Raw genomic sequence first — 16,419 nt, forward strand, 5'->3', positions numbered from 1 at the left:
GGTCATGGCCCTTTTCTGTCATGTATTGTGAAATCTGTCCATAGGTATCGTAATTCCTATGGCTGGAGCACAGCTGGGACTGGACAGCCTCCTCTCCCCAAATGCTGATGAGGTCCAGTAGCTCGGCATTGTGCTGGAGAGATGCGCTGAGACCACTGTACACGTCACCAAGCAAACAGGAAGGGGACTTTCAAAATTCCCAAGGAATTTAAGGCATGGGACTCATGGTTGGTCACCTGAGGGCAGGGCAGTAGAGTTCAAACTGATGACCAGAGAGGTGAGAACAGGCGTTGTGGGACACCTCCTGGAGGCCAATCACAGCGCTCTAATCGACCAGGGTGTCTATACTGGCACCGCAGCGCTGTACCCCCGGCGCAGAAAGCCGTCTGCCTCTTGTCAGGGTGGTTTTTTTACAGTGCTGCAACTGCGCAGTTTCTGTGCACTAAATGGCTTGGCAGTGTGTGCAGCTCGGGAGTTACAGTGCAGAAAGCTGCATTGCTGTGCAGAAACTTGCCAGTATAGACAAGGCCTAAAGAAGTCCGTGGAAGAGTTTAGGTCTTTGGTTGTACCACTCAGACCGATCAGGATTTCTCCCTCTATAGGTTCTATAAATAATGTATAATTAACCAACAACACTGGATAGAGTACTTACTTTGGATCTTTCTTCTAAAATAAAAGAGAGTACAATACTACATGTCATTTGACCTTGTTAGGCAATGGGGCTAACCTCAGTAGATGAATGGGAGTAGTTCATAGCTCTCTGAGGTTCTGTTTTAGGCTCTTTGCAGACACATTTAAAGAGAACTGTATTGGTTTGCATTCAGAAGGTTCTCCGCAAAATTATAGTGGCTAGAGACTTGTGACAAATTTTGAAAATTCAGTCTGTTAGAGCTGCGGGTGCCCAGCAGTGCTGGTAATTAGACCTCTTATTTAGGTATGTACATGTAGATTCAAATTTTTATCTTTAAACGCTTCTGAAAATTTTAGTCTTTTTTTTAATAAATGGAAGGTTAAATTCTGCAGAAAGAGAGAGGCAAGCAGCAGGTTGCAAGTGACACTGTGACAGGCCCCATGCTGGTCATATACCCCGATATAACGTGACCCGATAGAACACGAAATCAGATATAATGCGGTAAAGCAGCGCTCTGGGGGGCAGATCAGCGCGTCTGGCTCCGACACACCGCTCTGAGCGGTGTGTTAAGGGTGCCGGGCCAGGGCCAAGGGGTTGGATAAGGGGCAGAGGGTCTCGGGGGTCAGTCAGGGGACAGGGAGCAGTGAAGGTTGGATGGTTTAGAGGTTCTGGGGGTGGGGTGGTCAGGAGACAGGGAACGGGGGCATTGGATAGGGCATGGATTCCCGGGGGGTCTGTCGGGGGCGGAGGTGTGGATGGGGTCGGGGCAGTCAGGGGACAGGGAGCGGGGGGGGGGGGGTTGGATGGGTCGGGGGTTTTGAGGGGTCAGTCAGGGGGCGGGAAGTGACTATTAATAACGGAAATCTCGTGGCCAAAGCAAGTTCAGTATCTCACGGTTTCACCTATAACGCGGTAAGATTTTTTGGCTTCCTAAGACTGCGTTATATCGGGGTAGAGGTGTATATTGTGCACCACACACTAAACAGGCTTTTTTCATCTTTAATTTCTATAAATAGCTGGGATAAACACTGCAAGATCTGTTAAGCCACATTATTCATGGCCTAAACAGTTAACCAGATGAAGCTCAGGAAGCAACTTTTTCTACAACAGAGATCTGCCTTTTATATGCTTTCTGTGATGTGCCTAGCACATTTGTGGATACAATAAAAATGATGATGATTAATACATAAATGGTGTAGTATTGCACACTCAAGTGCTTTATTAGGGGTTTTATGTCTTCCCCTAAGGCACAGAAAACCAAACTGGATGGCCCATTGGTCTGCTGTGTTATGCTAGATCTGATGGTCCTAACACCCTGGGCAGCTTGCTGGAAATTTGATAGACTTAGTGTTATTATTTTGTTTCCTGTGTTCACAGTGTTCTGAATTTTCAGGATTCCTGTGTAGCCTGAAAGTAAAATGTCATGGAAAGTTTTTAATGTGTAATGTTCCCAAAGTGTCAAATGCATCATGATAGCCAGGGTCCTTTCATTATCTTATAGGGGACAAATGGAGCATAGTGCTCCAGTGTCTTTTCCCAGAAGTACATTAATCTCCATTATAATACAGGGATGGAAGAAGGAATTGGATATTAGCCAAAAGTAAACAAAATCTATTTCTATTATTTGGACATCACATCAGTGTAGGAGAATTTTTAAAAGAACACTTAGCAATGTTGATTATAAAGTTGTTACGCCATCTTGTTCAAACAAAGTGAACTTCATTCTAGCAGCCTTAAATGTCTGGTTGGGGGAATTAGATTTTTATTAGTAAATATTGATTTTACCATACACACTCAAACTGATGAAAAAATATTTCCATCTATAATCATCTACATTTAAAGATAGGCAAAGGAAGAGAAATGCTGCTTGAGAATTTACTACAGTCTCTACCTTAATGTGTATAAAATGCGGTGTTACGCTAGCGTTTAGTGCAGCTGAAGCAGAGGCATCATTTAGGTAGCTTTAATGTTTGAAATCTTAACATATACTGTCATGAAATAATTATTGTCTGACCTCTCCTCCCCCATAATTTCACAACTGTGAAAATTTAAAGAGATTCAAAATCTAAAACAGTGCTTAAAAATAAATATTGATACTCTCTATCAAAATTATTAAACAAAGAATTCTGCTAAGCCTACTTAAATAAGTGTGGCAACACATTTTCCGTGCCTTAATCAAACACAGAAATAGAGAAGGAGTACTTGTGGCACCTTAGAGACTAACAAATTTATTTGAGCATAAGCTTTCGTGAGCTACAGCTCACTTCATCGGATGCATCCCTAAATAGAGAGAAACCCTTTTAAAACAAATGATCTTACTATTCCATTTTTTCTACCTTCTGGTTAACCAAAAGTTTCTGTTAAATGAAGGTGTGCATGATGAAATACTGTCCCATGTATCCAAACTCCCTGTTTTCTCAAAGTTTTGATGTGTACCATAAACTCTTCGTTAAAACAGAATTGTACTGTACTAAGGCCATGTCTACACTACGGGCGCTACAACAGCATGGCTACGGTGCCATAATTATGCAGTGTAGCACCATCATATAGCCGCACACTGCAGCGATAGAAGAGGTTTTCCCATCACTGCAGTAACTCCACCTCCACAAGTGGTGGTAGCTGGGTCAATGGAAGCTTTCTTCTGTCAACCTAACCATGTCTACACTGAGGGGTTTGGATTTTTCACAACTCTGAGCACTGTTCCTGTGTTGACCTAAATTTTAAGTATAGACTAGGCCTAAGATGGAAATAAACTTCTATGCCAGCAAACACTAAAATGCTTTAAAAAAACCTGGCCTAGTAGAAGAATCAGTCAGGTTGCTCTTAGAGAGTTAGTTTACTGGTATCAGATACTGGCCCCTAGATTCAGTCTCCAATGCCTATAGTAACTGGGTATATTCTTACTGCATGTATAATGTCTCTCTTGCTTCCCTTCTCCTCTTCTGTCTGTCTGTCAGATAAGGGAAATGTTAATGACAGATTCTCATATTTATTTTGAGGATAATGTGTTGTTGACTCTTGCTGTCTTACTCCCTGACATTTATTTTCCTCATATTTCCTTCCCTCCTGCTCTTGGATGATTATGGAATATATTTTGGATTTTTTTAGTCCTGTAATAATATACTGGTATGGTCTGTGATCTGAACCTGGTTATATATTTTTGTAAAACTGCAGAACCAGCAGACCGGAATTTCTGGTAAAGGGTCTGATTACCAGTCAGTAGGGTAAATTTGACCTTCAATTTGTATTTTCAAAGTTTCTCTAATTCTTATGTATGTTGTTTCTTCTTCCAAACCAATATTTTAATACTTATAAAATATATTTTTAATGTTCAGGCTATCCTTTGTGTGTAATGTTACAATAACAAACTAACTTGGACAGCACAGGTCTCAGAAATAACCCAGTAACAAACCAGCCTAGAGAACATGACTGTCACAAATAATAATAGAATAACTGTAACCCATGTAGCCCATCTCTCAGGAATGCCAACTACAACAGCAAACCAGCTCATGTGCGGTAGCGCTCATGAAGAGTGCTAGGATAATAAACCAGCACATGCAATCTAGCCTTCATATGTTATCATGCAATTAAAAAAACAGTGTGCACACTCGAGACCTTCTGAGGAAAGTTGTCATAAGAGATAAAAAAGAGCAAAGGGCCAAGAACTGAGCTTTGCAATTGAGAATACACGCAGGGAAAGAGCCATCATTAGAGACAAAAAGAGAGAGGGTAGCTTCACAGGTTCGGAGGGGAATGATGATAGAAGGACACCTGCCTCCAGGTGTCCACTTACTTTAAGGAGAATGTGGAGACTGAGAAGTGCAGGCTATCATCAGTGAGAACAACCTTCAGATTGCTCTTAGGGTTACTAATGAGCACACAGGGATGATCTGCCTTTTGTGCAAGTGACTTGTACACATGTAGAACATCCCATTTGGCTTAGTGATGAGCTACAGTGTACTAAAATCTGATTCTCCACTTTCCTTCACAGATCTTGTAACTCTCCGTACCAAGTGTAGTTCTCTTCACAGTTACACACGTGTCCAGCAGCGTCTTACCCTAATTCATTAAGTTAGAACTTGTTTCCTTTATCACTTGTTATGACATCACAAGTGACAGGGTTATATATGTTGACACTCAGGGCATGGCTACACTTGCAGATGTAGAACTCTGGGAGTTAAACCAGCCTTCGGTGACCACAGCACGGAAAATGCTGTCATGTGTTTACACTGTCAGCTGCAAGCGCACTGGTGTGGCCACATTAGCAGCTCTTGCAACACCACAGAGAGCAGTGCATTGTGATAGCTATCCCAGCATGCAAGTGGCTGCAGCATGCTTTTCAAATGGGGGGGTGGAGTGTGACAGGGAATGTGTTGATTGTATGTGGAGGGAGAGAGTGGGTTTTTGGGGGGAAAGAGTGTGTCAGCATGCTGTCTTGTAATTTCAGACAGGAGCAGACCCGCCCATTCCGCCTCTCTCTCTCTCACGCACGCACGCACGCACGCACACGCGCAGCAGCAGCATTCCACAGTGGTGGTTGCTTTGTTCCGGAGCAGATAAGCAGCCGGCTGTCAGAAACGGAGCTTTGAAAGGGCATATCTGCATGCCTGCAGCCGAGTTCAAAACAATGACAAGAGTGGCCACTTGACTTCAGGGGATTATGGGACATTTCTGGAGGCCAGTCACAGCGCAGTAATGTAACACCTTGTTCAGACTGATGCCTGGGCATTTCAGCCAGGGTGCAGCAAGCTTTATGCTTTTCGTGGAGGTGGATTACCAGGAGTGCTCCAGCTGCAGAGTCCAGGTGCTCTAAGTGCCTTGCCAGTGTGGACACCTTGGGAGTTAGAGCACCCGGGACTGATTTAATGCGCTCTAACTTGCAAGTGAAGCCAAGCCCTAGGATTCATAGTTCATTTGACTGTGGTTAAGTTTGTCATTCAGCTTTGTATCACAAGGAATGAGTTCACTTGGTATATCCAGTTCTCTGTCATTCAGTTAGCTCAACACGAATGATTGAAACACCCTTGACTTCCCCTGTAACTCCTACTCCTTCTTGTCCTATCCATGGCCCCCAGTGTCTGGGAGCTGTCAGTTGTGAGTTCTCCTCTGGGGATGCCCGCTCCTATCAGAAAGTCCATTTCCTGTGCAAGTCCTGACTTGCTTTGCTGAATCACAATATCACTGACTGCAATAGTAATGTCAGTTGGAAGAGTGAGTTCTGGTCAAAGATTTGAGAAATAGTATGTGGCAGTGTGTAGTGGGGAGGCTGCCCACTCCAGGAGAGCAGGGGTTAAAAGCAGCCCTTGGAGAGGGTTGTGGCTGGGACCCATTTAGAAAAGGGGATAAGAGCAGGCACAGCTGTGGCCACACCCAATCAGGCCAACCCAAGCTGGCCCTGAGACAAGGGCTAAGGGAAGAGCTGGTCAGTCTTACTCCGTTCTTGGAGTGGGAAGGACCTAGCTGCCTGGGAGCATGAGGTACCTGAAGCAAAACAGTGCTGGGGAAGGGCAGGGAGACCTGGGGAGCTCTGGCCTGGCAAGTCCCCCAGCTGGACCAAGAAAGCCAGCAGGTCCAACCCCCTTGCCAGTGATGAGTGGCCATTACAGGTTGCAGTTTGCCCCACAGAATGGGGGCTAGATGATGACTGGCAGTAGCCACTGAGGCAAGGTGGGTATAGAGGGTTGGGGGTTCCGCTGGGAGAGGAGACCCAGAGCGTGGGGATACTGCTGTGGGCAGAACCCCAAGGTAAAGGGCACTGGGGTCTGGGAGGGACACGAGGCCTGAGGCAGGAGAGACACAGGCCAGCAGGAGGTGCTCTGAGGCTGAGGAGCTAATTCCTGAGGCAACCAGTAGGAGGCGCTGTGGAGGTGAGTGTTTAACCTGTTACACAGTGTAATTGAAGACTCTATCACATTGTAATGCATAGGCACAAGGGAACAGGGAGAGAGGTGTGGTCTCAAGCTTAACTTTGGCATTTTGTGATTTTTGTTTTGTTTTGAAATTTTACTAAGACAAAGTTGCAATAACATGTTAACATACTACATAACTTATTCCTATGTAGCATCAGGTTAATATTCAAAGATTCTGGCTTGCTGACTGAAGAGTCCTCCTCCTCTGAGTATGTTGAAAAGGATGACCACATTTCTAAACACCCATTCTCTTTTTGGCACTTCTCTTGTGTACATACTTCCCAGCTAGCTTCTAGACACCACTGACTTCCTGAGGAAACTACAATCCATTGGTGATCTTCCTAAAAACACCATCCTAGCCACTATGGATGTAGAAGCCCTCTACACCAACATTCCACACAAAGATGGACTACAAGCCGTCAGGAACAGTATCCCCGATAATGTTACGGCTAACCTGGTGGCTGAACTTTGTGACTTTGTCCTCACCCATAACTATTTCACATTTGGGGACAATGTATACCTTCAAATCAGCGGCACTGCGATGGGTACCCGCACGGCCCCACAGTATGCCAACATTTTTATGGCTGACTTAGAACAACGCTTCCTCAGCTCTTGTCCCCAATGCCCCTACTCTACTTGCGCTACATTGATGACATCTTCATCATCTGGACCCATGGAAAAGAAGCCCTTGAGGAATTCCACCAGGATTTCAACAATTTCCATCCCACCATCAACCTTAGCCTGGACCAGTCCACACAAGAGATTCACTTCCTGGATACTACAGTGCTAATAAGCGATGCTCACATAAACACCACCCTATATCGGAAACCTACTGACCGCTATTCCTACCTACATACCTCTAGCTTTCATCCAGATCACACCACACGATCCATTGTCTACAGCCAAGCTCTATGATATAACCGCATTTGCTCCAACCCCTCAGACAGAGACAAACACCTACAAGATCTTTATCATGCATTCTTTCAACTACAATACCCACCCACCTGCTGAAGTGAAGAAACAGACTGACAGAGCCAGAAGAGTACCCAGAAGTCACCTACTAGAGGACAGGCCCAACAAAGAAAATAACAGAACGCCACTAGCCATCACCTTCAATCCCCAACTAAAACCTCTCCAATGCATCATCAAGGATCTACAACCTATCCTGAAGGACGACCCATCACTCTCACAGATCTTGGGAGACAGACCAGTCCTTGCTTACAGACAGCCCCCCAACCTGAAGCAAATACTCACCAGCAACCACACAACAGAACCACTAACCCAGGAACCTATCCTTGCAACAAAGCCCGTTGCCAATTCTGTCCACATATCTATTCAGGGGACACCATCATAGGGCCTAATCACATCAGCCACACTATCAGAGGCTCGTTCACCTGCGCATCTACCAGTGTGATATATGCCATCATGTGCCAGCAATGCCCCTCTGCCATGTACATTGGTCAAACTGGACAGTCTCTACGTAAAAGAATAAATGGACACAAATCAGACGTCAAGAAATATAACATTCAAAAACCAGTCGGAGAACACTTCAATCTCTCCGGTCACTCGATTACAGACCTGAGGGTGGCTATCCTTCAACAAAAAAACTTCAAAAACAGACTCCGAGAGACTGCTGAATTGGAATTAATTTGCAAACTGGATACAATTAACTTAGGCTTGAATAGAGACTGGGAGTGGATGGGTCATTACACAAAGTAAAACTATTTCCCCATGTTATTTCTCCCCCCCACCCCACCCCCCACTGTTCCTCAGATGTTCTTGTTAACTGCTGAAAATGGCCCACCTTGATTATCACCATAAAAGGTTTTCCTCCTCCTCCTCCCCCCCCCGCTGGTAATAGCTCATCTTAAGTGATCACTCTCCTTACAGTGTGTATGATAAAACCCATTATTTCATGTTCTCTCTGTGTGTATATAAGTCTCCCCACTGTATTTTTCACCGAATGCATCCAATGAAGTAAGCTGTAGCTCACGAACGCTTAGGCTCAGATAAATGTGTTAGTCTCTAAGGTGCCACAAGTAGTCCTTTTCTTTTTGCTGTGATAGCTTTCCCATTACAAGGACAGTCCATATTTTGCTATACCTCAGTTCCATAGGAGGAGCAGTTGCATTTTTCTGGTAATGTGCAATGCAAAACTTAGCTGCTAACAATAAAAAAGGTAATTAATTTGTCGTTCTGTTTAAAATGTAGATCCTTTAATAGGGTATTAAGTAAGCAGGTCAGGGGATATGTAGGAAGCTGGCGTTTTGTCATAAGAGGAATTTCTTTAATAATTCCTTTTCCCGTAGAGCAGTAGTTCCCAAACTGGTGTTCGCAAAATGTTACAGGGGGTTTTTGGGGAATTCCCTAATGGCAGACAGAGCTGTCCTTAGGAACCCTGGGCAGCATGGGGCCAGTAGCCTCCAGCAGAGCCCCTGGACTTCCAAGAGCTAAGCAGATCAAAGCAAGCATATCTGTCACACTGAGGAGATTTATTCTTCAAGACTCCTTATAAGAAATGGAAAGGGAGGTGGACATTTTTTGCTGTTTTTAAAATTAAATAGGCAGTTAGTTTTGTTTTTAAAATTATTCTGAAGAACAAGTTTAAGCTTTGTTGTTTGCCTGGACTGCTCAAGACCTGAATGCTTGTGTAGGAGGAACTCTTTGAGTTGGCTTCTTAAATACCTTCATGCTGGTTCACGAAAGCTTATGCTCAAATAAATTTGTTAGTCTCTAAGGTGCCACAAGTACTCCTTTTCTTTTTTCTTGATGAAACATAGGAGCCTTGTCTTATAACAGGCTTATTCAAAGTGATACAAGCTACAAAAGTGAGATATTGGAAGAGTTTTCATAATGTAATAAAAATACTGTAATGATTATTATTGATGATTAATATACATAGCATAAAAACAATTTTATTTCCAAGATCACTGCTTTTATAATTTTATACTCGGGTAAAGAAAAAAATCCCTGGAAATATTCATTTTTAAGAGGGGGTTCATGAGACTTTAGTGAAAGGGGTTCGCAGGTTGTTAAACTTTGGGAACCACTGCCATAGAAAGTCCCACCCATCCAGATCAATTTTTGTCCAAATCCCTCTCCCTTCTTTTAATCTGGGTTGTTTTCTTAACATCTTTTTCAGTCAAAATTGTACATTCTTAAAAACCTTTTGTTCCTACTTGCTCCTGGGACGAGTCCTCAAATATGGTTAAAAGTCTAGATAGAGCAACCTTATGTTAAGATTTCACTATAAAATATTTGAATTGTTACCCATGCAGAAGTAATACTACACAAATGTACATCTTGGCATTTAATATGAAATTATCTTATCTGTACTATTACACATTTGACATACCAAATTTGGTAACTGAAGATGTTTTTCAAAAAGACAGAATCAGAGATGCTGGAGCAGGGGTGGGCAAACTTTTTGGGCTGAGGGCCACATTTGGGTGGGGAAACTATGCAGGGCTAAGGGTTGGGGTGCGGGAGGGAGTGCGGGGTGTGAGGGGGTGCGGTGTGCAGGAGCGAGGAAAGGGGAAGGCATTAGGGCAGAGAAGGGGTGCGGCAGGGGGCTCAGGGCACGGGGTTGGGGTGCACAGGGTTGCGGGGTGCAGCAGGGGGCTGAAGGCAGGGAGTTGCGGGGTGCAGCAGGGGGCTCAGGGCAGCAGGTTGGGTTGTGAGGTGCAGGCAGGAGGCTTAGGGTAGGGAGTTGGGGGACGGGGGTGCAGGAGAGGTTTGTGCTCTGACCTGGCGCTACTTACCTAAAGCGGCTCCGGGGTGGCAGCAGTGCGCACCAGGGCCAGGGCAGGCTCCCGGCCTGCCCTGGCCCCACGCCACGCCATGCCACTCCGAGAAGCAGCCAACACCACAACTCTGCGTGGCCCCTGGGGGAGGGGCACATGGCTCGCTGAAGCTCCCATTGGCCGCGGTTCCCCATTCCCGGCCAATGGGAGCTGCGGGGGGTGGTGCCTGGAGTCAAGGGCAATGCACCGAGCCCTCTGCCCCGCCTGGGGCCCCAGGGACGTGGTGCCGGCCGCTTCTGAGAGTGGCGCGGGGCCTGCGGCACCACGGGGGGCAGTCCCGCAGGCTGGATCCAAAGCCCTGAGGGGCCGGATCTGGTCCGCAGGCTGTAGTTTGCCCACCCCTGTGCTGGAGGGTTCTGATGGGTCATCATTTCTATCCTATCCATCAGTTTTAAATAGGTAAGTTATGGACAGTGATTAATGAAACCACCAGACAAGTTTTGTATTGCTAATTCTAGTTTGTGAAATGCTTCATAGTGGATTCTGAATAAACCTGCTAAATTTAACTCAGTGTGAATTAAAGAGTTGTGGCAGTTTATACTGGATACAAAGACAAAAGATTGCTGATGGCCAAGGATTAAGTCGCAGTCTAAGGTGGTGCCTTGACCCCTGGCTGCCAGCAATGGAATCTGAGAGTCCAAGTGAGTGCCTCAGTCCAGAGTCTTCGGTGAAGTCTGCATCCTGGAATCATTCTGAAGTGTGAAACCCTTATCAGAGCGTACTGGAGCTTTTCAGTCTTCATAGTGGTTCCAATATAAAATACTTTGCCAATGGCCAGGGAGGGACCATGCATTGCCTCCTCCTCTCTAGTGTGTGTGGCTATTCATCCTTCCTTCATATCCTTTGTTTCTCTTACAGAGAGCTCTTCTGGAGAAGAAGCAGAGGAAGAAACGTCTTGAGCCCTTGATGGTGCAGCCAAATCCAGAAGCAAAGCTGCGTAGATCAAAGCCCAAAGGGTGTGAGGAACAGACTCCCTTAGTCGAGACCCACACCCCTTTTCACAGCGATGTTGTCCTGCATGGTGCGTAGTCCTCCTGATCAACAGACATTCTTACAAATGCTAATTAGTTTTTACCTTAGGGGTGATCACATTTGCATTCCCCAGGGGAATGAGTGGCCGAGAAACTAGAGGGATTGATTTTGTTGGGTACAAAAGAAGAGCAGCATTCATTTGTTCCTTGTCACTCATCTGCTGCTAAGCAACACTGCGCTGTAAAAAACTATCAACCTGACCTGGACTCCAGTGTCAGATTAAATAATTAGGCTGGGAAAATCCATCCATCTCTGAATGATCTCTCCTTAGAGTTGGACCAAAGCCATCTGGCTGAACAGAATTGCGTGTGGAACTGTGTAGTTTCCTCACCTCCTGGGTACTTTAGTAGTGTTCCCAGAAATGTAGGGAGCTATACATCTGGAGCAGGAGAGATTCATTGGATTTTTCTGAAGCAGTAAGAGAAAAGGAGGACAGGGAATAAATGAATAGCAGCAACATGCACTATCATGACAGAGTTCTCAAAAATTGCTGTGACAGGCTGATGGGGAAGGGGAAGGCAGTACAGGGGTTGATGAATACTGAATTTAGCTTTCTTAGTTTCTCCTGTCTACACTGGCATTCCTTATACACACTGGGTTTCAGCCACAGCCCAATTCCTTCTGAAATTCTGAAGGAGTAAACCGCCCTCTGCTGGTGGCAAGGATTGTTGCATTCTCTTTCATCTGGAATTCCTCTCCACTATCCTGTTAACTCGCGCTAATCTCAAATTACAAATCCAAGTGTTGGGTGAGAGGAGTTTTTCAGAGTCTTGTCCCTGTGACATGCAAACAGGATCCACTAGATTTAGGTCTTGCCATATGGTAAGGAGGTAAATTTGGGATCAGTGGGCCTTGCATATGGCAGGGAGGTGACAGCAACATAGCAGCAAAGTGTTGGTAGTAAGGAAAGCTATAGGCACTGAGAAAGCAAGGAGCCAGTGGCAAGATCTCAGTAGTCTCACAGCCTGACAGTGAAATAGTGGCAAGAACCATTGGGGACAGTGACATAGCAAGAGAGTGTGATTAGCTCATAGCCCAGGGAATCCCACACATGATGGGGCATAGGAGGTGACAGGGAAAACCCCACAAGCCTGGGAAAGTATCAGGAAAAGTACCACGAGAGCCAGGATTCTTGCAAACTATCAGGGAGGTAGCAGGGTGTGCCTTGGGGTTTTGTGACACACATGAAAGGGATACCATGAGCTAAAAAAGATAAAAATGAACTTAGTGGTTGCTCCTAGAAATATATTGTCTCCTGGCAGCCCATCTCTTTAAATCTCTTTTCTGTTCTGTGGATCAGTGGCTGCAGATTGGGAGAGGAGTGAGAGGAGACTTCAGCTGTAGCATTTGCTGGACTGATAGCCTGCTTAGAATTAACTGGGAGAAAGCAGATTGTGAGAAACTTTCTGGTTAGAGAGCATGCTTCTGAAATGAGACAGGAGAGAATAAAAACACCCCTGAATCAGGAAGCTAGATACTACAGAAGTCAGAGGGATGAAAATTGGATAGCTTCCCTGACCTTGAAGCTACTTGCATATTTTCAGACCAAGAATCTTTAAAATGGAGTGAAGATTGTAAATGTGTCAGTAACCCAAAGGTAGAACATCTGAGTAAACCACTGGAGTTTTAAAATACAAAAACAGCAGAAAACCAAGAAATCCAAATTGAAGACTGCACTTAAAACAAATTCTAGATGGTTTGGAAATGCAAAGTTAAGGTACCCCTAACAACCTTCACTCTCTTATATACTTGGCACATAGTGCACCCTCTGTGTAAAGTGTCTGTGACAAGAACTGCAGTATCACAGCTGGTTTATATGGTTAACCTTGTGTACGTTGGTTCCACCAGAAACCCACGTGGCAGCTACATATAGTTTGGCATCTTGTCTACAGCTGTGAACACCCCCTAGTTTACTGTGACTTACATAGCAGAGTATTCTTAGCCTTGGTCTACACTCGGAGTTGAGGTCGAATTTATCAGCGTTAAATCGATTTAACCCTGCACTCGTCCACACGACGAAACCCTTTTTTTCGACTTAAAGGGCTCTTAAAATCAATTTCCTTACTCCATCCCCGACAAGGGGATTAGCGCTGAAATCGGCCTTGCTGGTCGAATTTGGGTTACTGTGGACACAATTAGACGATATTGGCCTCCGGGAGCTATCCCAGAGTGCTCCATTGTGACCACTCTGGACAGCACTCTCAACTCAGATGCACTGGCCACGTAGACAGGAAAAGGCCCGCGAACTTTTGAATTTCAGTTTCCTGTTTGGCCAGCGTGGCAAGCTGCAGATGACCATGTACAGCTCATCAGCAGAGGTGACCATGATGGAGTCCCAGAATCGCAAAAGAGCTCCAGCATGGACCGAATGGGAGGTACGGGATCTCATTGCTGTATGGGGAGAGGAATCCGTGCTATCAGAACTCCGTTTCGGTTTTCGAAATGCCAAAACATTTGTCAAAATCTCCCAGGGCATGAAGGACAGAGGCCATAATAGGGACCCGAAGCAGTTGCGCGTGAAACTTAAGGAGCTGAGGCAAGCCTACCAGAGAGGCAAATGGCCGCTCCGGGTCAGAGCCCCAAACATGCCGCTTCTATGATGAGCTGCATGCCATTTTAGGGGGTTCTGCCACCACTACTCCAACTGTGTTATTTGACTCCTTCAATGGAGATGGAGGCAACACGGAAGCAGGTTTTGGGGACGAGGAAGAAGACGAAGATGAGGTTGTAGATAGCTCACAGCAAACAAGCGGAGAAACCGGTTTTCCTGACAGCCAGGAACTGTTTCTCATCCTGAACCTGGAGCCAGTACCCCCCGAATCCACCCAAGGCTGCCTCCCGGACCCGCCAGGCAGAGAAGGGACCTCTGGTGAGTGTACCTTTTAAAATACTATACATGGTTTAAAAGCAAGCATGTTTAATGATTAATTTGCCCTGGCATTCGTGGCTCTCCTGGATGTACTCCCAAAGCCTTTGTAAAAGGTTTCTGGGGAGGGCAGCCTTATTCCGTCCACCATGGTAGGACACTTTATCACTCCAGGCCAGTAGCACGTACTCGGGAATCATTGTAGAACAAAGCATTGCAGTGTATGTTTGCTGGCGTTCAAACAACATCCGTTCTTTATCTCTGTGTTCCCCTCAGGAGAGTGATATCATTCATGGTTATCTGGTTGAAATAGGGTGCTTTTCTTAAGGGGACATTCAGAGGTACCCATTCCTGCAGGGCTGTTTGCAGAAATGTTCCCCGCTGTTAGCCACGGGGAGGGATGAGGAGCTAGCCACGCGGTGGAGGGAGGCAAAATGCGACCTTGGAACAAAAGCACATGTGCTATGTACGTAATGTTAACAGCAAGGTTTACGGTGAAAGCGTGTACCCATTGTTCTATAAAATGTCTTTTTAAATACCACCGTCCCTTTTTTTCTCTCCATCAGCTGCATGTGTTTCAAGGATCACAGGATCTTCTCCTTCCCAGAGGCTAGCAAAGATTAGAAGGCGAAAAAAACGCACTCGCAATGAAATGTTCTCTGAGCTCATGCTGTCCTCCCACACTGACAGAGAACAGATAAATGCATGGAGGCAGACAATGTCAGAGTGCAAGAAAACACAAAATGACCGGGAGGAGAGGTGGCGGGCTGAAGAGAGGGCTGAAGCTGAAAGGTGGCGGCAGCGTGATGAGAGGAAGCAGGATTCAATGCTGAGGCTGCTGGAGGATCAAACTAATATGCTCCAGCATATGGTTGAGCTGCAGGAAAGGCAGCTGGAGCACAGACCACCACTACAGCCCCTGTGTAACCAACCGCCCTCGTCCGCAAGTTCCATAGCCTCCTCACCCAGACGCCCAAGAACGCGGTGGGGAGGCCTCCGACCACCCAGCCACTCCATCCCAGGAGGATTGCTCAAGCAACAGAAGGCTGGCATTCAATAAGTTTTAAACTTTTAAAGTGCTGTGTGGCCTTGTCCTTCCCTCCTCCACCACCCTTCCTGGGCTACCTTGGTAGTTATCCCCCTATTTGTGTAATGAAGTAATAAAGAATGCATGAATGTGAAGCAACAATGACTTTATTGCTTCTGCAAGCAGTGATCAACCCTTGATATCAGCAGATCTTTGATTGCGTTGGCTACTTGCATCACAGCAGCCCCCACAGTAGATTTGCCCACTCCAAATTGATTGCCGACTGACCGGTAGCTGTCTGGCGTTGCAAGCTTCCACAGGGTTATTGCCACTCGCTTCTCAACTGTGAGGGCTGCTCTCATCTTGGTATTCTAGCACCTCAGGGCAGGGGAAAGCAAGTCAAAGTTCCATGAAAGTGTCCTTACGCATGCGAAAGTTTCGCAGCCACTGGGAATTGTCCCAGACCCGCAATGCTATGCGGTCCCACCAGTCTCTGCTTGTTTCCCGAGCCCAGAATCGGCGTTCCACCACATGAACCTGCCCCATTAGCACCATGATGCCCACATTGGCAGGGCCCATGCTTTGAGAGAAGTCTGTGTCCATATCCTCATCACTCTTGTCACCGCGCTGACATCGTCTACTCGCCCGGTTTTGCTTTGCCAGGTTCTGGTGCTGTATATACTGCTGGATAATGCGTGTGGTGTTTAATGTGCTCCTAATTGCCAAAGTGATCTGAGCGGGCTCCATGCTTGCCGTAATACGGAGTCTGCACAGAAAAGAGGCGCAGAACGATTGTCTGCCGTTGCTCTGATGGAGGGAGGGGCGACTGACGACATGGCTTACAGGGTCGGCTTTCAGGCAATTAAAATCAACAAAGGGGATGGCTTTGCGAGAAACAGAATGGCCTCCTCAAGGATAGAACTCAAAACCTCAAGGATAGAACTCAAAACTGGGTTTAGCAGGCCGTTGATTTCACAGAGGGAGGGAGGATAAAATGAATACAAAACAAATCTGGTCTATTTCTTGTTTTGATCGACTTCATCTTTCTTTATACATCTTGCTGGCAGCAGACTGTGCGGTACGACCGCTAGCCATCATCATCTCCTCGGTGCTCGGCAGAAGACGGCGCAGTATGACTGCGGCCATCGTCT

General features: G+C 46.0%; 1 protein-coding gene across 2 annotated transcripts in view; it reads left to right on the forward strand.

Annotated features, from left to right (window-relative positions):
- Nucleotides 1-16,419, forward strand: part of TULP3 (TUB like protein 3) — an 84,426-nt gene that overhangs the window by 42,657 nt on the left and 25,350 nt on the right. Inside the window, exons 1-2 of one of the 2 annotated variants that reach the window (XM_043514484.1) lie at nt 6,223-6,498; nt 11,202-11,364. In XM_043514484.1, the coding sequence (XP_043370419.1) occupies nt 11,250-11,364 (115 nt within the window). In that variant the 5' untranslated portion in view covers nt 6,223-6,498; nt 11,202-11,249. Of the gene's footprint in view, nt 1-6,222; nt 6,499-11,201; nt 11,365-16,419 lie in introns of those variants that run through there. The other variant, XM_038394808.2, reaches the window with a different exon arrangement.

The sequence above is a fragment of the Dermochelys coriacea genome, chromosome 1 (genome assembly GCF_009764565.3).
Source record: "Dermochelys coriacea isolate rDerCor1 chromosome 1, rDerCor1.pri.v4, whole genome shotgun sequence".
In the NCBI taxonomy this organism is placed as follows: Eukaryota; Metazoa; Chordata; order Testudines; family Dermochelyidae; genus Dermochelys; species Dermochelys coriacea.